The 23,525-nt window shown below is 37.9% G+C and overlaps 1 protein-coding gene across 6 annotated transcripts in view; it reads right to left on the bottom strand.

Moving 5' to 3' along the window:
- Positions 1–12,396, bottom strand: part of LOC120447785 (synaptosomal-associated protein 25) — a 237,543-nt gene extending 225,147 nt beyond the window's left edge. For 4 of the 6 annotated variants that reach the window (XM_039629339.1, XM_039629343.1, XM_039629340.2 and 1 more), the window contains exons 1-2: positions 12,293–12,396; positions 4,610–4,706 (exon numbers count right to left, since the gene is read on the bottom strand). In XM_039629339.1, the coding sequence (XP_039485273.1) occupies positions 4,610–4,705 (96 nt within the window). In that variant the 5' untranslated portion in view covers position 4,706; positions 12,293–12,396. Of the gene's footprint in view, positions 1–4,609; positions 4,707–12,292 lie in introns of those variants that run through there. The other 2 variants (XM_039629341.2, XM_039629342.2) reach the window with 1 other exon arrangement.
- Between the last annotated feature and the right edge of the window lie 11,129 nt (positions 12,397–23,525).

Here is a 23,525-nt window from a genome sequence, read left to right as displayed (position 1 = left end):
TGACGAGTTGAAGTTAGTGTTAAGCCATGTTGCAACCAATACAATAAATCGTAATCGGGGTGGAGCTGTTTAGGAAGACTGATTCTGTCTTAGTTCTCATGCCAAAATATTATTGCATAAAAAAAGTTATGCTTTAGCTCAACGGAATGGGTCAGAGTCACATAACGGTTTCACAAAATCTTTGAGCAGTAACGGTAAATCAAACGTAACGCGCTAAAATTAATACTTTGTGACGCTTAATGCGCACAATAACATATTAGAACATAGAATAAGAGAAATACAATTAAGTCGATAATAATAGACAAGAAATACAATAAAGTCAATAATAATGAAATCAAAGTTCAGAAACAACCCATTAACTTCAAATTCAAACAATACGCGTGCGTGCGCCACAGCCAAGGTGAAGGAGCACACTGGCCCACCAAGGGGTGGGCACACTAATGCGGTGAAAATAAAGAAAGATAAGCGGGCATATCCCCAAGGAACAACAAGAAGGAGGTAAACTTGGTAATATAAAGACGGATTTAACTATATTATCTCTTTCTTAAGCCTTTCTCCATAATTGGAAGAACGTAGGGTCTCTCACACTTCTGTTAACTCTTCTCTTCATATTTGGAAGACCTCAGGGCCTCTCAAACTTCTCCATGTTTGGAAGAGCTCAGCGCCTCTCAAACCTTTCTCCATAATTGAAAGACCTGAGGGCCTCTCACATATTTGGCCTTAGGGCCTCTTAAACCATTCCTCATAACTGGGAGATCTCAGGGCCTCTGGATTATTTTCACCCATAGGTCGACCGAGGGAGGCCAACATCCCGCCCGAAACATCCGATGCCAGCGAAACGCGGCCCCACCTGCCGCCACTAGGAGCAGTCCCGGCCCACCCGACGTCGTGATCCACACCGGCCATCACGGACCCCGGATCTCTCTCCCATCTCCTCAGGACCCCACGCTCGAGTTCGGGTACACAGTCACGGGTAGTCGAGCGCTTCGTGTCAACGCCTCTTCGTTTGACTCATTGTCCATTCTCAGACCAATAAAGCCAAACTTATCCGTACCGAGTAAACCCCTTGTGTTCTATCCTGGGATCGGGTCGGCAGTTTCTTTCAGCAACCACACCTGCACAAAAATAAATGTCTGAGACGAATCCATCCTTGAGACAACCGAGCATTGACAGATCGTCACAGTAACGCCCGAAACCGACTCCGATAAACAAATGTCGACCTAGGTATACGTAGCGACTAAGGACGAACAAACGGGAAACGCAGCCGAATTCGGAATAGACACGTCAGGATCGAACGAGGAGTTAAGACGACTATTGTCGGCGTTCTCGAAAACCGTCGATTATATGGAGGAAGTTAAAGAAATTAAAGAAATAATAGCGAAGCATAGAAGGGACAAAATCCCAGGACAGAGACCACCAGTACTAGTAATAACTAAGGCCGAAACACAAAAGGTAGAGATAGATATGAAAAAAGACACAAAAATGGTAAAAAACAAAAGTGGAAGCGGAAATCGAGGACAGGGTGCGGAGCTGGGGTATCCGATATCAAGGAAAAAAAAATCCTACTGGAAAGCAAGATAGACACCTGGAAGAAACTTACAACGCAGCTCCTGGAGTACTTCCTGCCACCAAGGTACGAGGAAAAACTGGAAACGCAGATCGCACAGCTAAGACAACGAGAAACGGAACCAGTGACGGAATACACAATGAGTTTGAGACTACTAATGCAATTCACCAGACTCACTGAAGAGCATAAACTCCACCGCATATATAGAAATAGTAGGAGCAAGGAGAAACTATATACTAGGCGGTCAGGTTCAAAATACTAACGGAGTCCCTCGAGCTGGCGGAAGAGGTGGAGGATATGGAATCAACCGAGAGTCAGGCGTTTCCCGACTATCTGATACCCGTTACTCAGCTAGAAAAAGTGCGAAGGAAAGTCTTCAACAATGACAGTTTTTGGCGGCTTGTGGACGTTAGAGTGAGCGTGGCAAAAAGTTTTTTGACAAATCGATAGAAATTTACAAGACCAATAAAAAAATGAAAAAATATCAAAACATTTTTCAAAAGTTTGGGCGTGGCAGTTTTGTGCAGTTTGTGGGCGTTACAGTGGGCGTGGTAACATGAATCGACAAACTTGCTCTGCTTCTATGTCTCTAGAGTCTGTTTGCTTAATCTCAACATTCAAGCTTTTGTAGTTCCTGAGATCTCGACGTTCATACGGACGGACAGACGGACGGACGGACGGACGGACGGACGGACTGACGGACGGACGGACAGACGGACAGACGGACAGACGGACATGGCCAAATCGACTCGGCTATTGATCCTGATCAAGAATATATATACTTTATATGGTCGGAAACGCTGCCTTCTGCCTGTTACATACTTTTCAACGAATCTAGTATACCCTTTTACTCTACGAGTAACGGGTATAACAAGAGAGAACGCTATAGTCGAGTTCCCCGACTATCTGATACCCGTTACTCAGCTAGTAGAAGTGCGAAGGAGAGTCTTCAACACTGACAGTTTTTGGCGGTTTGTGGGCGTTAGAGTAGGCGTGGCAAAAAGTTTTTTGGCAGGTCGATAGAAATTTACAAGACTAATACAAAAATGAAAAAATATCTAAACATTTTTCAAAAGTGTGGGCGTGGCAGCTTCGGGCGGTTTGTGGGCGTTAGAGTGGGCGTGGCATCATGAATCGACAAATTTGCGCTGCGTCTATGTCTCTAGAGTCTGTATTCTTAATCTCAACTTTCTAGCTTTTGTAGTTCCTGAGATCTCAGCGTTCATACGGACGGACAGACGGACAGACAGACGAACGGACAGACGGACATGGCCAGATCGACTCGACTATTGATCCTGATCAATAATATATATACATTATATACATTCTGCATGTTACATAGTTTTCAACGAATCTAGTATACCCTTTTACTCTACGAGTAACGGGTATAATAACAAAATTTAAACAAATAAAAGATGCTTAGCATCGATAGAAAATAAAAAGGCAAATAATAAATAAATTTCAACACGTTTTTCAAAACTGTGTGCGTGACTTGTAAGCCTTAATAATTTTCTAAGGAGGCTAAATTGATAGAAATTTACAAGACTAATACAAAAATGAAAAAATATCAAAACATTTTTCAAAAGTGTGGGCGTGGCAGCTTTGGGCGGTTTGAGGGCGTTACAGTGGGCGTGGCAACATAAACCGACAAACTTGCGCTGGTTCTATGTCGGACGGACAGACGGACATGGCCAGATCGACTCGGCTATTGATCCTGATCAAAAATATATTTACTTTATATGGTCGGAAACGCTTTATTCTGGGCGTGGCAGTTAGAATCAGTTAGAATCTAGCATACCCTTTTACTCTACAAGTAACGGGTATAAATATCATTGAAAAATCACTTAAGATTTACAAAGGTACATCAAGGAGCAGTAACTATATATTATATTATAAAACGTATACATATCGAAATATAACACAGGTACTATTCCTTCTCATTTATTTTTTGATTATTCCTATGGCACCTATATGATATAGGCCCAAAAGCATTTTGTAAAAGCTTCGTGCAGATAGATTACTGTGAATTGAGTTTACGCAGAAGCTTACGTTATCTGACGTTACTGACCATGGTTTGTCCTACAATAATATTTCTTTCTTACCCGTTTAAAAGAATGGAGTGAATTTGATTCCAAAATGCCTTGGAATATCGATAAAAACTTGACAGTAAAACAAGAGAGAACGCGTATAGTCGTTCGACTATGGCGTAAAAACTAGGAGGTAGGCGAGGTAGCGACGCGACCTCGACCGAGCACACGTCGTCCAGGACGACGAGAGATGCAGAATGCCGAGCCAGCCACCTCCAGCTACGTCGGCATCGTCGAGCGAAGGCTTGGGTGGATTGTTTGTCTTTTACTCGGCCCTTGCCACTTGCACTGCGTCCTAATCCTGGGGAGTGCCCGGAGTACTTGTGGAAACTGACAGGGACATGAGGTGGCAGCCAGCACAGCCCTTGCATTGACAGTCCAGCAGCTGTTCAACCTAGTCTGAGTACGGTAACGCCACCAGTCACGAGTGGCGGCTCCAGTACCTGGGGAAGACATATCAGCCAACAGAGGAGGATCCGGAGGCGGACAAATTATTCCCCATATATTTTTATGACATTGCATGACTGACGTGAATATCAAGCGAAACTGACAAGTAGAATCATGACATATGCGGCAGTTGATAGTTTCTTTAAAAGGATAAGTTTCTTTGAAATTGCGCATACCTATTATTCCATCTAATATGCATTTTAAGTACAACGACAATATTAGTGTGTAAAATATTCAGTGTTTATATTTTTCCTATTTTAAAGTATTCCATCTCCATATGGAAAAACAATAAGATAGAATGTTATAGTCGAGTTACCCGACAGATATCAGTTACCCCTTAATGTAGTAGCATTTTCTGGCATATCGATTGAAATAGATTCAAAAGTGAGGGCTAGCAATTTCGCCAAATTCATTAGCAAACAAATTCGACCAAATTTGTAAATCAAAAAAATATGGTAATAAGCCCTTCTAGTTACAATTCCTATATACATGTATTTGTCGTACTTACCTCATCGGCTACTCCTTGCGCATTAATTTGCAGCTCTTCCAGCTCGGTCTTGGGGACCTGAGGAGGGGCCACTTCTTCCGATGGATCCGCTGGCATTCTAAAAATATACATGATTACCTCAGTTATTTAAAGTAATTTAAATTAAAGGCGAATTTCGAAAGACTTCTAAGTAGTTTAGGCACAGTTTCTCTTCTACATATCAATAATATCAAGGCAAATAAATTTCATAGATGATAATAACAAAACAGGAAACCAGTTTATTGTCCATAAAATATCGAATTAACTCTTACAGCTAGAACCGTTGCAACGGTTTGCTTCAATTCAACGCGTTGCTTCAATTTTTAATTCGGCAAAGTGCCAATATAGTGGCAAATATATGATCAAGTCCCAGAAAGAACCTAAAATATATCCGAGACTAAGTTAAAGTAACAACTAGAGAGAACGCCATAGTCGAGCTCCCCGACTATCTGATACCCGTTACTCAGCTAGTGAAAGTGCGAAGCAGAGTCTTCAACACTGACAGATTTTGGCGGTCGTGGCAAAAAGTTTTTTGGCAGGTCGATAGAAATTTACAAGACTAATACAAAACTAAAAAAATATCAAAACATTTTTCAAAAGTGTAAGCGTGGCAGCTTTGGTCGGTTTGTGGGCGTTAGAGTGGGCGTGGCAACATGAATCGATAAACTTGCGCTGCTTCTATGTCTCTGGAGTCTGTATGCTTAATCTCAACTTTCTAGCTTTTGTAGTTCCTGAGATCTCGACGTTCATACGGACGGACAGTCGGACAGACGGACGGACAGACGGTCATGGCCAGATCGATTCGGCTATCGATCCTGATCAAGAATATATATACTTTATATGGTCGGAAACGTTTCCTTCTGCCTGTTACATACATTTCAACGAATCTAGTATACCCTTTTACTCTTCGAGTAACGGGTATAAAAAGATATGATTATCAAAGCGACTGTATCAAACAGAAATTCAAGAAATAGTACTCATAGATGGGAACATTTCTCTAATTTTACAAAATACGGGTTTTGAAAAAAGGTATATTTTAGTATAAAAGATCGGAGTCTAATATAAAAAGGGAGAAGATTACTTTGCATTCAGGTAGGTAAGAGATTTTTAAACCCACAAGGAACTAAATTATTATGGAATCAGAATTAAACTCTGAACGATACCCCGCCAATAAAGGGAGGAAATATGGGCAAAAACTCAGCACTGTCATTATTAGAAGAAAAAATGCTAAGCTTTTAAGTCGGGGAGCACGGAAGAACGGTACAAAAGCAAATTATTCAAGTGGGACAGGTTTTGGTTTTGAATGATAAGTCCCACTGTTTTGTTATTTTATTTGATTTTAAATAGCTTCATAACAGAAAATATGGTGCTATATATAGTATAACTTGAATAAAGTAGGTTAGGATATAATGCAAATTTGAACAGAATTTAACACCGTTTAATATATTTTCGTGGTAGTTTTCTACGACTTCTCATCGTCGTCTCCCGTTTTCAACTCCTCGCTTTTTTAACTCTCCGCCAATCTCCTTTCCTCGTCACAACTGATCTATGGTGTGTTCGGCTGAACAGTAATGCCAGACCCATTCCCACAACTCGGTCATCCTTCTAAACACTCGTCCCGTACTGATCATCGCCGTCCTCGAAGGATATGATGATGAATCCATGGCTTCATGTATTCGGCACAAGAGGTAGTATATCTCGGCCCTTCAGAAGATACAGATTCTTTTGCAACATCGTAGGTGTCTCTCAGCTTGACTTTGGTAACTTTATACGGACCCAAATACTTCGGCTTTAGCTTATGTAAGTCCACCACCAAGTTGGGTGCGTTTCATAGCTACAAGATCGCCACTTTATTTGTCAATGCTGGTTTACATCTCTGATTATAGGTATGCCTATTTTCGTTCCGCATAACAAGGATCTGTTTCTCAACAGTCTGGTGTATCTCGTCACGATGATCCTGGAACATTTATATAAACTCTTGCTAGATAATTTCCTTAAGCTGGACGTCTATTTTAGTGCGCATCTTGACGCCTACATGAAGCTCAAATGGAGTCTTATGTGTACTTCTGCAGTACGTACAATTGATTGTCTGCTGAACCTGGCTGGGGTCCTCTATGGATAGCTTTGACAATACAGGCACAATCGTGGCATTTAGGCATTCTACTTGCCCGTTTGCTCTGGGAAGTCCAGTCGGTACTGCTTATACTCGTTTGATGTGAATCCTGTGCATCGATCGTAGGATACAACAAACAGAATTTCGTTAATCCGTCAATGACAGCTAGAATGTGCTTGTACTCCTTATGAGTCGATTCAAGAGGTCCCAAAAAATCGATATGGAATCGATATGATCTTCCTTCGGTCCAACTATTCTTTTTTTGCCAAGCTTTCTGTTGGATACAATACACGGAATGCAACATCTAATCTGCCGTATGATCTTGTCCTCGAGTTTTCATATGGAGTACTCCTTTGCGACGATTTCTTCGGTTTTCTTTACGGAAAATGTCCTTTTTCATGTGCTTGTCGAATACTTTTGCGTTGGAGGGTTAATGGCACAACTATTAACTCGTTGACCAGTTTGTAAAGAAGACCGGCTTTTAAAAAGAAATTGTTGTGAGTAGTTTTCTCAGCAAGTCAATAATGGCTTTTAATTACTCTTTCTGCGATTGAACATATTTTTATTTAATATGCTTTTATCAAAGATTATTATTACAGGATAACGGCTTAAAGCATCAGCATGACGTATGCGCGTGCCCGATGTGTGCTCGACGTCAAAGTCAAACTCTTAAAGTTCGAGAATCCAACGTGCTACAATGGAGCAGACTTCCCTTTTTTCCATCGTTTTCCTAAAGGCTTTGCAATCGCTTATCAGCTTAAAGTGTATACCCAAAAGGTAGACTCTAAACTTACCAAAAGCTTCAACTACTGCCAGAATCTCTAACTCATAGCTAAAAAACTTTATTTTCGCGTCCGTCATCTTTCTACTCATATAGTAAACAGGTTAAATTTGGTTATCGTGGGGTGACTTTTGGAGTAGAACTGCTCCGAAACCATCAATCGATGCTTCTGTGTGTAGTTCCGTTTCGTGCTGCGGGGGAAAAATCGTGAGCACTGGCTTCTGGGTAATCAAAGTCTTAAGCATGTTAAAAGCGGCAATCTCTCTATCAGTAAAGCAAAACTTGGCGTCGTGTTTCATCAGATCTATCAAAGGCTTGGCGATGATCGAAAAGTTCAATATAAACTTTCGAAAATATCCAACCAGACCTAGGAAGCTTTGCAGTTGCTTTTGGTTTGTCGGAGTGGGTAACTTCGTAACAGATTTCGTCTTTTCGTCTGAGATACTGATCTTTTGATTCTATATGGCCTAGATACTCGATTTTCTTCTTCATTTTTTTAGATTGAATGACTATCTTGAGATTGGATACTGCTTCACGTTCGTCTTTGGCTGGAACTATGATGTCGTCGACATATGGAATCGCAATACCAGAACGCGTTAAATCACAAAAAATTGCGTTTACGTGTAATACGCCTGGCAAATTGGTTAGACCAAAAGGGACTTTCTGGAACTGGTACTGGCCATTGTGACTTACCAAAGACGTGAACTTGCGGCTTTCTTCATTGACGTTGACGTGTAAGAATCCGTTTTTGAGATCAAGCGTGCTGAATATTTGAGCATTTTGCAAACGGTCCAGTCGATTTTCAATCAGGGGAAGGGGAATAAGATCTCTTTCTATTACCTTATTAATCCATCTTTAATCAATGCAAAGTCGTGTTGTATTATCGCGTTTCTTTACTAATACGACCGGGCAGCTGTACTCAAACTCGGACTGCTCGATGATTCCGTCTGTCAGCCATTGTTCGATTTGATCGTCAATTATGCATTTCTCGGAAAATGCCATTCTACGCGGACGCGAATGCACAGAAGGGTCGTCTTTTAATACGATACGCATCTCGACATTGGTTGTTTTCGTCTTCATTGGGGTATATTTCTTAATCAGGTTGTAAACTTCGCGTTTTCCTTGACTGGTTGCATTTTCGTCAACGTTGATGTTTATATTTTCGGCATTTTAAACAGTTATTTTCATAAGCGAACCTATTTCGGTTTGAGCGTCATGATTTTCAGGATTTATAATTTTTATACCGTCGCGATTGTTTTGAATTTCAGCGTTGTTAGAAAATTCTGCTCCCAACACAACGTCTACATCAAAAAAGTCTGGTGAAGCCACCAAAAAGTTTTCTTGAAATATTTGACTGTCAACCCCGAGTTCTTCTTTTAATGAACCGAATGGTTTCACTTTGTTATTATTTCCGAAACGGACGAGAAATATGTTTGCAGCGCTCAGTTTTGGCTTATTCAATTTGAAGTACGTTGTTTCACTAATAATGTTGTATTTGCTGCATGTGTCGAGCAGTGCAATTTATCCTCGGAACTTTACGCGTATTGCTCGGATTTGCAACCTTTTCTTTCTTGCTTGCAGGACAGTCTTTCGATATATGTCCACAATTATTACAATTAAAACACTTCCGACCATTACTCCGATTAGCACTGTGGTTTTTAAGGTTTTTATTCGCACAATACCCATGCAGCCGAGCTAAAGTTAAAAATACTCATTTACCATAAAAAACAGTAGAGAAGGTACAGCTGAGGTGGCGAATAATATAATTATGTTTACAAAGTTGGCATTAATAAGGAATAAATTTATAATCTCCTGACGGGTGCGAAACCCGTAAGAATAAAAACATAAGAAAAAAAACTTATTCAACAACATTTTTATACCCGTTACTCGTAGAGTAAAAGGGTATACTAGATTCGTTGAAAAGTATGTAACAGGCAGAAGGAAGCGTTTCCGACCATATAAAGTATATATATTCTTGATCAGGATCAATAGCCGAGTCGATCTGGCCATGTCCGTCTGTCCGTCCGTCTGTCCGTCCGTCCGTCTGTCCGTCTGTCTGTCCGTATGAACGTCGAGATCTCAGGAACTACAAAAGCTAGAAAGTTGAGATTAAGCATACAGACTCCCAAGACATAGAAGCAGCGCAAGTTTGTCGATTCATGTTGTCACGCCCAGTCTAACGCCCACAAACCGCCCAAAACTGCCACGCCCACACTTTTGAAAAATGTTTTAATATTTTTTAATTTTTGTATTGGTCTTCTAAATTTCTATCGATTTGCAAAAAAACTTTTTGCCACGCCCACTCTAACGCCCACAAACCGCCACGCCCACACTTTTGAAAAATGTTTTGATATTTTTTCATTTTTATATTGGTCTTTTAAATTTCTATCGATTTGCCAAAAAACTTTTTGCCACGCCCACTCTAACGCCCACAAACCGCCCACAAACCGCCCAAAGCTGCCACGCCCACACTTTTGAAAAATATTTTGATATTTTTTCATTTTTGTATTAGTCTTGTAAATTTCTATCGATTTGCAAAAAAACTTTTTGCCACGCCCACCCTAACGCCCACAAATTGCCAAAAACTGTCAGTGTTTAAGACTCTCCTTCGCACTTCCACCAGCTGAGTAACGGGTATCAGAAAGTCGGGGAACTCGACTATAGCGTTCTCTCTTGTTTTAATTTAAATAGGTCATATATATCTACGTACGTATATACTAAATAAAACAGTTCGAGTTCCCCGACTATCTGATACCCGTTACTAAGCTAGTGGAAGTGCGAAGGAGAGTCTTTAACACTAACAGTTTTTGACGGTTTGTGGGCGTTAGAGTTTTTTGGCAAATCGATAGAAATTTACAAAACCAATACAAAAATGAAAAAATATCAAAACACTTTTCAAAAGTGTGGACGTGGCAGTTTTGGGCGGCTTGTGGGCGTTAGAGTGGGCGTGGCAACTTGAATCGAAAAACCTGCGCTGCGTCTATGTCTCTGGAGTCTGTATGCTTAATCTCAATTTTGTAGCTTTTGTAGTTCCTGAGATCTCGACGTTCATACGGACGGACAGTCGGACAGACAGACGGACAGACGGACATGGCCAGATCGACTCGGCTATCGATCCTGATCAATAATATATATACTTTATATGGTCGGAAACGCTTCCTGTTACATACTTTTCAACGAATCTAGTATACCCTTTTACTCTACGAGTAACGGGTATAACAAGAGAGAACGGTATAGTCGAGTTCCCCGACTATCTGATACCCGTTACTCAGCTAGTGGAAGTGCGAAGGAGAGTCTTCAACACTGACAGTTTTTGGCGGTTTGTGGGCGTGAGAGTGGGCGTGGCCAATCGATAGAAATTTACAAGACCAATACAAAAATTAAAAAATATCAAAACATTTTTCAAAAGTGTGGGCGTGGCAGCTTTGGGCGGTTTGTGGGCGTTAGAGTGGGCGTGGCAAAAAGTTTTTTGGCGAATCGATAGAAATTAACAAGACCAATTCAAAATCGAAAAAATATTAAATTATTTTTCAAAAGTATAAGCGTGGCAGTTTTGGGCGGTTTGTGGGCGTGGCAACATGAATCGACAAACTTGCGCTGATTCTATGTCTCTAGAGTCTGTATGCTTAATCTCAACTTTCTAGCTTTTGTAGTTCCTAATATCTCGAAGTTCATACGGACAGACAGACGGACATTGCCAGATCGACTCGGCTATTCATCCTGATCAAGAATATATATACTTTATATGGTCGGAAACGCTTCCTTCTGCCTGTTAGATACTTTTCAACGAATCTAGTGTACCCTTTTACTCTGCGAGTAACGGGTATAATAATACATATTTATTAAAACACTTATAAAGCAAAATAACATATAATGTATGTATAGAACAACATATAATAAAGGGTGTTTTTTCGAGGTATAGAACTTTATGTTGGCATTACTGTTTAAGATGGCGACCGAGTTAACAGCTGATTTATTCTCAGATTGGTTTGGCCATTCATCGTGAATAAACTGGAATAGTAAAATAGAAAACCTACTACTCAAAACAGTGTTATGAAATAACTAATTAAAGTTCTGGAATTCCACTTCCGACTGGGCAGCTGCTCTAAACATTGTTTATTGCTATTGGGGAAGTTTTCTAAATACATTATCTGATACGCTGTAATCCTTGAAGTGATATCTTATTTATATATTATTTATCTTGGATTTTATTGTATAAAACAGCCCTCTAGTCAAATCCAGTCTGGTATACTGTAAATACGATTCCATAAATTATATATGTAAATTAGCATAAAAAAGACCAAAGGTTTTTAAAAAGAATTCCTTACATGATCAAATTTTTTTTCAAACATAAAAAATACAATCCAGTTTTTAATTTGATAATTCAAATTACAAATTGACAAATTTTATCAATCCACCCTAAGCTTTCACTTTTCTCTACGGGTATACAAATGGGATTACAACTTTTTACAAACAAAGGAAGCTTTTTGTTTAAACCATAACAGCTTCAAAACATTGTTTGTATTGTAAGCTTATAGTCTTGTTAATATTTAAATAAAGTTTCAAATTATATTTCTATTTAACATGAGACAAATCTATTTGTTTTTTTTTAAAGATTCTAAGATTATAAAGAAAAACAAGAAAATCATCTGAGCACATCTAATCTTTACAAATGGTCTTGACAAGCTTAATTTATACCAAGCCGTTTTCAATCAGTGTTTGACATTGTAATGGACACAAAATAAATATAAGCATTTCTTTTCTGTAGTACCTGTCTTTTTAAAAAGGTGTTAGAAGAATAGAAATTATCTTTTAATACCGAAATACACACAACTGTATAAATATTAAACACCAAATTGAAACTAAATCAGGTGGTTTAGCTAAGACCCTTTAAGCACTTGCGCGCGCAGGTCTTATACGAATGTTTCAGTGTATAAATTGTATTATTTCCACCAAGAGAGAACGCCAAAGTCGAGTTCCTCGACTATCATATACCGGTTACTCAGCCAGTGAAAGTGCGCAAGCGAAACATGAGACTTCCTTGAATAATTAAAACCCGTAACTAAGCTAAAAGTGCTTCAGGAAAAGCCCATTAAATTTAAGATGCCGCTAGGTAATATTCCGTATACGAACAAACAGATGGATTAATCGATATCGACTTTAACTATAAACCTATTAAAAGTAAATAATGTATTTCTGGATTTTGTTTTTATTGCATACAAATATTTGTTAACGCATTACTCGTAGAGTAAAAATGTGTACTAAATTAGTTGAAAGTTATGTTTCGTTTCATTTTATTATCCGCCTTTTCAATTTCTGCCGTTATACCAAAAATATTTTGGACTTCCATATAAAACTGTTGAAAATGTTTTTTATTTACTTTTATTATTTTCATTGCCAATTTCTGAGTTACGGAGGTACCGAACTGAGTCAATTGATAATTTTTTGATATATAGGAACGGAGTTTACAAATATGCTGCAGGTTTTGATCTTACCTACCCTGTCGTTCTGGAGGTGGCGATTGGCCATGTTTGACTACGCGACTACTCCCTACATGGGTACTCTCCGTAGTGACCCTAAGTTAAGCAAGCGCCAAACCATTAAGGGAAGAAAGGCTAAACAAACTTTAAATGCTTCGTTTTGATCTTTGTTTCCCAAAATCGCAGCCATGGATACTTACTGAACTGACCCTAGGGTAAGCGCACGCCGAATTAACAAGCGATAGAAAGCGTAAACGAACTTGAGCAGTTATGCATTGCACTTCGTTTCTTTATATCCCACCCACTTTCCGTTTCACTCATACGCGTACGCCTTTAGCTTATTTTTTCGGTTTACTTTTTATACCCGTTACTCGTAGAGTATGGAAGCGTTTCCGACCATATAAAGGATCAAAAGCCGAGTCGATATGGCCATGTCCGTCTGTCCGTCCGTATGAGCGTCGAGATCTCAGGAACTACTAAGCATATTTTTAAGCATACAGACTCCAGAGACAAAGACGCAGCGCAAGTTAGTTGATTCATGTTGCCACGCCCACTCTAACGCCCACAAACCGCCAAAATCTGTCAGTGTTGAAGACTCTGCTTCGCACTTCCACTAGCTGAGTAACGTGTATCAGATAGTCCGGGAACTCGACCTTAGCGTTCTCTCTTGTTGTGTCTATGTTCGTTTTCACAGTTTTTGCCAACTTGCAAAAACAATGCTGCAATACTGGAACGGTTCTTTTTCGTTTTGCATTTTGCTAACGTTTTTGATAGAAGTGAAAAAGTGGAAGTGTAACAGACACAAAGGCAAGTGTAATAAAAATCGAACAATAAACTTAATAAAATCATTGAAATAACACAAATTAATGAATAAATATGTTCAGTAAAAGCGAGCAGCAAATAAAAAAAGTATACAAAAAATTAAATTGTTTTGCGCCAGAACACAATGTAAATTCTAATGCAATAACAGTGTCAGAAAACGGTCTTGAGAGCAACAATGTGTTTTGCTTAAAAAGTGACCTTGATAAAGAGCTGTTTGAAAATAATAATGTCAGTGATAAAAATAAATATTTAAATAATGACCTAAAAATGTGGTTTTAGGTCGTCCGACCCAGCCACAGAGCAGACAGCAATAATAAAAGGCATGACGAAGCAGCAAAAAGTGTCAAGAAAATTTCCAATTCAGACCGTGAAAAATTAAAAAGGCATAAACAAGGAAAGAAATGGAATTTTTTAAAAATTTTAATTTACTTAGATGTTTATTTTATTTTAATTCACATTCATCACCCAATTAAAACTGCTTTTTCTTTCTTATATATTTTTTAGATGCAATCGACAATAAAAATAAAAATGGCAATGGTGAGGAATTACTCCGAAAGGTCTTGCCGCTGCAAAAAAAAAAAACGTTTTTTTAATAACGCTGCCATTACCAAAATAAAACCAGAGAGAACGCTATAGTCGAGTTCCCCGACTATCTGATACCCGTTACTCAGCTAGTGACAGTTTTAAGCGGTTTCTGGGCGTTAGAACGGGCGTGGCCACATAAATCGACAAACTTGCGCTGCGTCTATGTCCGTGGAGTCTGTACTCTTAATCTCAACATTCTAGCTTTTGTAGTTACTGAGATCTCAGCGTTCATACGGACGGACAGACAGACGGACATGTCCAGATCGACTGGGATATTAATACTGATCAAGAATATATATACTTTATATGTTCGGAAACGCTGCCTTCTGCCTGTTACATACTTTTCAACGAATCTAGTATACCCTTTTACTCTACGAGTAACGGGTATAAAAAAACACGGTTGGTTTTGCCAAAAAACCTTTTGCCACGCCCACAAACCGCCACAAACTGTCAGTGTTGAAGACTCTCCTTCGCACTTCTACTAGCTGAGTAACGGGTATCAGATAGTCGGGGAACTCGACCATAGCTTTCTCTCTTGCTTATGTATTATTAAACGTTTTATTAATTCCAATAAAGGAAGAACTAGAGCCTTTGGATTATCACTAAGTTGGACAATGGACTTCGAAGTTAAAGTGGGCTTTAGTAAAGCTATCGCAATTGATAGCGTATTCAGTACTGAACTAACTCATGGAGAAATGTCTGCGCTTATATAGATAGATTTGGATAGTTTAAAAGCGAAGTTTAAGAGAATTAAGTTATAAATGTCTATTCTCTCGTGAAGAGAGAAGCTCCCGAAAAATAGGAGTAATTGGAGAATCCTGAGACGAGTCCTGAGACGGTTGGGGAGTTGTGGGTGTAGAAAGAATGTTACTTCCCCATCCTTAAGAAATTAGCCTGTCCTCAGGCGCTCAGATTAGGGTACAATACAGGGGTATTGGGGGGTACAATATTGTATGTTTCAGGACAATTTACTTTTGGGGTATAATCTAATATTTATAGGTAAAGAACAATAATGCAATTATAACAATTATGATTATGATCTTGTAAGTGTTATTATTTGTGTTGTTCGATTATTTCTTTTGTCTGAATGTATTCGAGTGGTTCAAGTTTTGATACATTATTGTTTACATAGATAGTTTGAGTATAGTCTAACATTGTGTTGCTAATTAATATTTCTTTTATTAGAACAGAACAATTAAATGCTTTTATCATGTTATTGCCTTCTATAATATATATTATAGTTTCTCTATTGATACAATTTTGGTTTAGAATAGTCTTGGGTAGGTTCCAAGTTGTAATTATATTTGGCTCTAGATATTTTATTTCAAAATCAGAATGTGTTTTACTGTTTCTACATTGTGTTGGGACCTGGTTTAGTATACCAGTTAAACATTTATTTATAACGAAGCTTTGAGAACTTGCGTGTATGTTTTTTTATTGAGTACAAAATATTTGTCGTGTATTGTTTTGGTTAGTATGTTACATTTTTTCGTCTGGGTATTGTATTATTTCCAAAACTTTGATTATGTCTATTGGATATTATCAGAATTTCGTTGGTATCAGATTTAAGCCAAGCTGAAGTTTTGATACTAAGAAGTTTTGGATTATTGAATCGTGTTCTAAAAGTTTTGGATTAAAGATACCTAAGCGTGTCAGTTGCAAACCAAGTTCTATGTTTTCAATGTATTCAGTGAATTTTTGTAAGTTGAAAATTATTAAAGCTATCATTTGTTCTCCTTCAAAGTTATAATTTAAATGATTAGTCAATTCGATTCCTTTATTGATGACTTCTATTACGTGGTTGAGTTCGCTTATTTGTACATTATTTTTAGTGATGTCGGCTATTTGTTGTTGTAATTCTTCTATACCTTCTTGATCTAGGGTACCGAATAAGTATTTTTAAATTGTTCCCATAAAGTTAACAAGGCCGCGTATACTACGTTTTACAATTATTATACCGTTCATTGATCTGTTAAGTTTTTCTACTAGATACTGAATTTGTGGTAAGTTATTAAAAGGTTGAGTTTGTTTGATAAGTTCTTCATAAGTATTTTCTGTCTTAGTTAAGTTAATAGATAAGTATTGACATTCGTGGTTTATCGGTAAATCTATTGATCCGACTTGAAATATTTTGGCCTGGATAGGGGTTACTTCTAGGTATTGTGTGTTAATTGTCGATAGGAGGCATAACATAAATATCATGCTCGGGAGTAGGCATGGAATTATCGTTATTATATTTACTTTTATTAATTTTCTGTTTCTTTTGAACTTAGATTTATAGTGTATTATCTTTCTACCTCTATTTGTTTCTTCCAAATGTTTATCATCTATTTGTCTTAAATTTCCTGTCTTGTCTATTTTCATTGATTTTGTCAATTTCGTTTATTTTATTTTGTTGAGTGTCGTAGGCAAGGGTTCCTGCAAAAATGAAGATGTCAGCTGGAGTTTGACCAGTTGTGTTATGTTTTGTTTTGTGATTGTATATGTAAAGTATTTTTTCGAATTTTGTGAATTGATTTTCCGGTTCATTTTCGCTCGTTATTATTCTTAATTTCTCATTAACAGTTTTATAAAATCGCTCTATGTCAGAAATTCCATTTTTACTTGTTATGTTTAGAGTTACTCCTTCTAATTCTAACCAGATTTTAAGTGCAATGCTAATGAAAGCGGAATCTTTATCGGCTTTAATTTCTCTGGGTTTACCCATATCGTTGAATATGCGAACAATAGATCTTTTAGCCAAGCCAATCTCTACTGTTTACTTCTATCAGGGAGGCGTATTTAGAATAATTGTCAATACATGATAGGAATTGTTTATTAAATAAAAATCCATGACATACTTGTCTCTGGGATTGAAGGTTTCTGCGGTCGTTTCAAAAGTTTATTTTGTATTTCTATGTTCAGTTTTAGCGATGTTATAGATTTCACATTCGTTTACGATGTTTTGGATTAGTATTTGGTAATCAGGCTAATAGTAAAGTTCTTTGAACTGAAAAGTAAGTAAAAGGGTGTAATAATTCTTTATGTGTTTTAAGGATAATTTCCTTGAATTCATAGTTTTTATAGTTTCGGTGAAACTGTCGGGACTTATGATTTGAATATATGCATTTTGAAAGATTTGAAAATCAATTTCATTAGGAAAATAAATAACATCTTTCTTAGTGCAGAAGTATTCTTTAATTAGATCTTTAGCAAGGGTATCAGTCATTTCTTTATAACTGATCATACCCGTTACTCGTAGATCCGTTGAAAAGTATGTAACAGGCAGAAGGAAGCGTTTCCGACCATATACAGTATATATATTCTTGATCAGGATCAATAGCCGAGTCGATCTGGCCATGTCCGTCTGTCCGTCCGTCTGTCCGTCCGTCCGTCTGTCCGTCTGTCTGTCCGTATGAACGTCGAGATCTCAGGAACTACAAAAGCTAGAAAGTTGAGATTAAGCATACAGACTCCCAAGACATAGAAGCAGCGCAAGTTTGTCGATTCATGTTGCCACGCCCACAAACCGCCCAAAACTGCCACGCTTATACTTTGAAAATAATTTAATATTTTTCGATTTTGAATTGGTCTTGTTAATTTCTATCGATTCGCCAAAAAACTTTTTGCCACGCCCACTCTAACGCCCACAAACCGCCCAAAGCTGCCACGCCCACACTTTTGAAAAATGTTTTGATATTTTTAATTTTTGTATTGGTCTTGTAAATTTCTATCGATTGGCCACGCCCACTCTCACGCCCACAAACCGCCAAAAACTGTCAGTGTTGAAGACTCTCCTTCGCACTTCCACTAGCTGAGTAACGGGTATCAGATAGTCGGGGAACTCGACTATACCGTTCTCTCTTGTTATACCCGTTACTCGTAGAGTAAAAGGTATACTAGATTCGTTGAAAATATGTAACAGGAAGCGTTTCCGACCATATAAAGTATATATATTATTGATCAGGATCGATAGCCGAGTCGATCTGGCCATGTCCGTCTGTCCGTCTGTCTGTCCGACTGTCCGTCCGTATGAACGTCGAGATCTCAGGAACTACAAAAGCTACAAAATTGAGATTAAGCATACAGACTCCAGAGACATAGACGCAGCGCAGGTTTTTCGATTCAAGTTGCCACGCCCACTCTAACGCCCACAAGCCGCCCAAAACTGCCACGTCCACACTTTTGAAAAGTGTTTTGATATTTTTTCATTTTTGTATTGGTCTTGTAAATTTATATCGACGTGCCAAACTACGTTTTCATATTTTTTAATTTTTGTATTGGTTTTGTAAATTTCTATCGATTTGCCAAATACATTTTTTGCCATGCCCACTCTAACGCCCACAAACCGTCAAAAACTGTCAGTGCTGTAGACTTCCTTCGCACTTCCACAAGCTGAGTAATGGGTATTAGATAGTCGGGGAATTCGACTATAGCGTTCTCTCTTGTTTTGCATAGTCTTGTCATTCTTGCAGATTTCTATCGATTTTCCAAAAATCTTTTTTGATGAAATCGCTGTGCAAACGTAAAAGCCGTTAGTAGTCTGCTAATATTGCCGTGCACTATTCTGGTTTTTCAAACGCAGTTCGTATTTCTGATGTTATTCGATTGACTTTTGCAATAGCTCCATGTTTCTCCGGTAAACCGAACTGAAACGCTTGTATGAGGTTGCGTATCCCTAAGAAGAGGGTGATCCGGGTCGTTAGACATTATCCATATTGATAGTGTTAAAGAACACGGAAATAGTGCATCAGAGCAGTATGGAAGCTCTAAAATCATCTTTGAAGTTATTAGGTCCTGGTCTTATTTTCGGATTAAGTTGATTCTAGTGATTCTAAGTTGATTAAGTGATTGCGAAGTCGATCAAATTCTGGTCAATATGACAAGTATACCATTGCAAGGGTAAGATTGCCTTTTACCAGTTGTACGAGTTTGCAAACTGGCTATGATATTTTCTAATTAGAATACGGGTTACGCCATGTGCTTTTCGTCTGGATGATTTTATCCATAGAACTAAAAGCGGCTTATGTAGAAATTTTATTTAGCAGTAAGGTTTGTTTCTGAAAAAAGCATGTCAATATGATTGTCATGCAGGAATTTATTTATTTTTAGTTGAGCAGAGAGACGCCGTTGGCGTTCCCCAATGCTATTCGTAGGTGCCATTGATTATTTGGAACCTTGTCATATAGACTTCTTCATGAGAAGATTTTATTTCCGCATAGGGATTTGCACGGTAGTCCGCATGAACGACATAAATTCAATAATATGTTGCTGCAGGAGTTCTTGTCGTAGAGCTAGGTTCTGTAAGTCCCGATTTCAGAACGTTTGCAAAGGTCACAATTCGGGAGGGATGCTGAGAAAAATACTTCTTAAATTGTTTGTAAGGCTATACGTGTATTCTGTGGGTTATTCAGTGTGCGGACCAATCGGCCTGCAAGGCACTAAGCAAACGGGACATTTATCGTTCCCCTTAAAATGACTATCAGTACACTTCTTGTGAAATTCATGTTGACTTGTATTCACGTACATGTCCACACCAACTCTTATTTGTTTCGCACATCGGGCACTCCGGCGCCGAGGCACAGATTTGTAATCGAATCACCTCGGAAAAGAGCAAAAGATAACGGAAAACCGGATGAACCCTATCACTCGTTTTAAACGCAATAAAGTTTTAAAGTTATTTTAAACTATGAGCATTGTACTATTGCCTGGGCCAGAGGACAAAATTACTTCCGCTCCTGTTTTCCACAAATAATTCAACACCAAACAATTATTTCTAAAGGAAATCGAATTAGGGCGGGGTCAATATGTCTCAATATGAGTTCCAAAACCTTAACAGTGAAATAACTATTTCAGGATATAGGGTATAAAGGATAAATGATAAAGATTTTAAGCCTTTCTCACTAAGGGCAGTATTTTTGGTCGCCACTTAATTTAATAAAATAATAATAATTATAACTGTAACATGTAACGGTGGTAAAGCTCCATTCCAACCAAGATCTGACTTCGAGGGACACGCTATAGGGTCCGGCTCTGGCTCGTCGTCTTTGCGGGGCGGAATCTTGCTCCTTAAAATTTGGCATTGACTTAATATTTTATCAAACAATAAATTGAGCGTGCTGCGACGGCATACGAAAAGATATCGGAAATCTGGTAGAAAAGTGTAAACTAGTTTCAAAGGATCTATAATACAAGAAAAAATCCGGTATGGAGACGTTACGTCATCTGAGACCCGCCCAGCCTATGATCACCATCTTAGAGTCTTACTCGGGCTCCTTACAACCGCGGAACATCTCCTGAGTTCAAACGTAAGAATTAATCCATCATTTCGAAATGATAAAATTTTAATAAGATAAATTGTCTAGGAATATCGGGACTTTTTTCCTACGTACGATTGGGCTACTAATTTTTGCACGTGTAGGAAGAGAGAATTATTTAGGCAATGCCTTCGCTTATCAGAAATAATAGACAATAATGGTTAGGGAATAATAATCAGCCGGTTAATTCGGGTTAATTTGTAATTAATGTTAAGGGCTAACATTATATTTAATAGTTTTAAATACATCGAGAATTTCGGGTTTGTCTGTTAGTCTGAGATTTTTAATTAATCTTTTTGTGATTTACTTTGTTTTGCATGACTAAAATTTCTCCTTATTTCTTTTACTAAATTTCATCAGGATATCATTTTGTGTTTATCGCAAACTGTGTTTTCTAGCTAGATTTAGTTTATGTTGTATATTCAGATATGATTATTCATTTACCTATAAATAGTTTGGGATTTGTCTGTTCGGTTCTAAGAAAGTTCGGAAAAATAAATTCATATGTATTTAAATTATCTATTTATTTTAGCTTTTGCGACTTTTATTAAATTTAAAGGCTGGACTAAAAAATTACCAATCACATGTACAAACATATTGTGGAAGGGTTTTATATTATCGCGTTCTTCTCAGATCTTCTTTATTTATTTATTTCGCTCACCAGCACAGGCTAACTCTTAATCTTATTTACATCAGCTTACATAGTCTTAACATAAGTTTAACATTGTTATCGTGTAGTATAAGTATCGATATCTCAGTGGGTCCAGAGGGTTAGCCTACTACAATTCGGCCATCCTGACGACAGGTAATCCTTACCGTGATCCTGGTTTCTAACGAACTAAACATTTATGTTGTTACAAGTTGTTCATTTTCATATCTAAGGTCTTATGTTATGAGCACTTCAAACACCCTTGTATGGATTTCGAGAAACTCGAAAACCTTCAACATCCTTTAGCAGGAACCTGTAATACTGTCAAACTATAATCCTTTGGCTTTTTCTTTGTTTTATTATAATATGTTTTGTTATAAGCCTGTGCTCGACTTTGATTCTCCATTGCCCTTTTTCTAATTTCCTCTAAACTTTCAACCTGAACTATGTCTCTAATTTCTAATAATTTCTCCCTAAGCTCATCAATAATTTGACCTTTTTGCTCTTCACCAAAGAGCATTTTACTAGGAACCTGTTTAATACTTCTGTGTACGGTGTTATTGAATGCATGTTCTACTTGTTAGATTACATTATCCCAGTGTACACCATTTTCAGGCTCAGTTAACTTTGCTATCATTGGCCCTATGGTCCTGTTTATGCGTTCCACTTGTCCATTTGCTTGTGGAAAGCCACATGATTAATGTTTGTTTCTGCTTAAAACTGTGCGAATTCGTTAGATGTGAAACAACTGCCTCTATCTGGGGCTATATATTTTGGCTTGCTATACGCCCTAAAATAATCGGATAAAGCTTTTAAAACTTCTTTTGTGTTTGTAGTCTACTACTCTTTGCTCTTCCTGCTGCTTCTGGTCCATAATGGTCAATGTGTAATAATTCAAAAGGCTTAACTCCTTTAGGAATGCTATGTAGGAAACCCTCCGATTTCCGCTGTTTGGAGAAAATGCTACACACTTAAGGCAATTCTCAATATGATTTTTACATTTTTCCTTTATGTTTGGAATCCAATAACTCCTTGAAATGGCATCTATCATTTTATCTTTTCCAATGTGACCAAGTTCATTATGGTATTTATGCAAAACGTGATTTTCCATATCCTCAGGGACGAAGAATAATAAACGATCGTCATTTATTGTTGTGTACACAACGCCATTTCTCATTTCAAAAAGTTTATGCTGATTTTTTTCTAATTCTGCTTCAATTTTCTGTATTTTTAAATCTTTTGATTAACGTATTAAAAGGTTGTCTTCAAAACTGGTGGTTTCCACAACCAAAATATTGCATCTACTTAGAGCATCTACGTGTTGCATTTTTGAACCAGTTCGTAATCATAGCTCATAGGATTTAGCTCGACTTTGTTTAATATAAGCGTTAAAGAATTTCAATCGGTTAGCATTTTGAAATGTCTCTCTTGTTAATAGATGCGAAATCTACGCAGAGCGTATATAATTGCCAGAGATTCCCGCTCAAAGCTGTGATACTTTGCCTTAGTCTTCGTGCCTTGCTTTGAAAAATAGAATACGGGATGGAGTTTTCGGTCTCCTTTCCTTTGCATTAAAACAGCACCAAAACCCAGAGCACTTGCATCGCAATGCAATTCAACCTCATCTTTATGATTATAAATAGCTAACACGGGTGTTTTTTCTTAAGGTTCAAGAAACAGTCTAGCTCCTTTTGTTCAAAAGAAAATTCTTTGTCTTTCCTTAAAATGTCGTGGTTTTGAGTGTTTTGCTAACGTAGAGAAATCTTTTATAAATCTTCTAAAAAAAGAACATAATCCTAAAAAGCTTTGAATATTGTGTATCTTTTCAGGAGTCGGAAAGTTTGTAATTGCCTCAATGCCCTTGTCATCTGCTCTGATCCCTTCTTTGGTAATGAAAAATCCTAGGTGCTTTATACTGGATTGCATAAACCCGCATTTGTCCATGCGAGGTTCTAAATTGTTATTGACTAGTCTTATAAACACACCCTTTAATGTTCTTCCATGGTTGCACTGTCTATCATTATGTCATCCAAGTATACGATGACTTTATTTTCTAGTATTAAATCTGCAAAAATTTTGTTTACGAAACGCTGGAAAACTGCTGATGCATTCTTGATCCCCATAGGCATCCTTAAAAATTCGAATTGCCCTAAAGGAGTCACAAACGATGTA

This window comes from Drosophila santomea, chromosome 3L (genome assembly GCF_016746245.2).
Source record: "Drosophila santomea strain STO CAGO 1482 chromosome 3L, Prin_Dsan_1.1, whole genome shotgun sequence".
Lineage (NCBI taxonomy): Eukaryota > Metazoa > Arthropoda > Insecta > Diptera > Drosophilidae > Drosophila > Drosophila santomea.
This window is presented reverse-complemented; position numbering and strand designations above follow the sequence as displayed.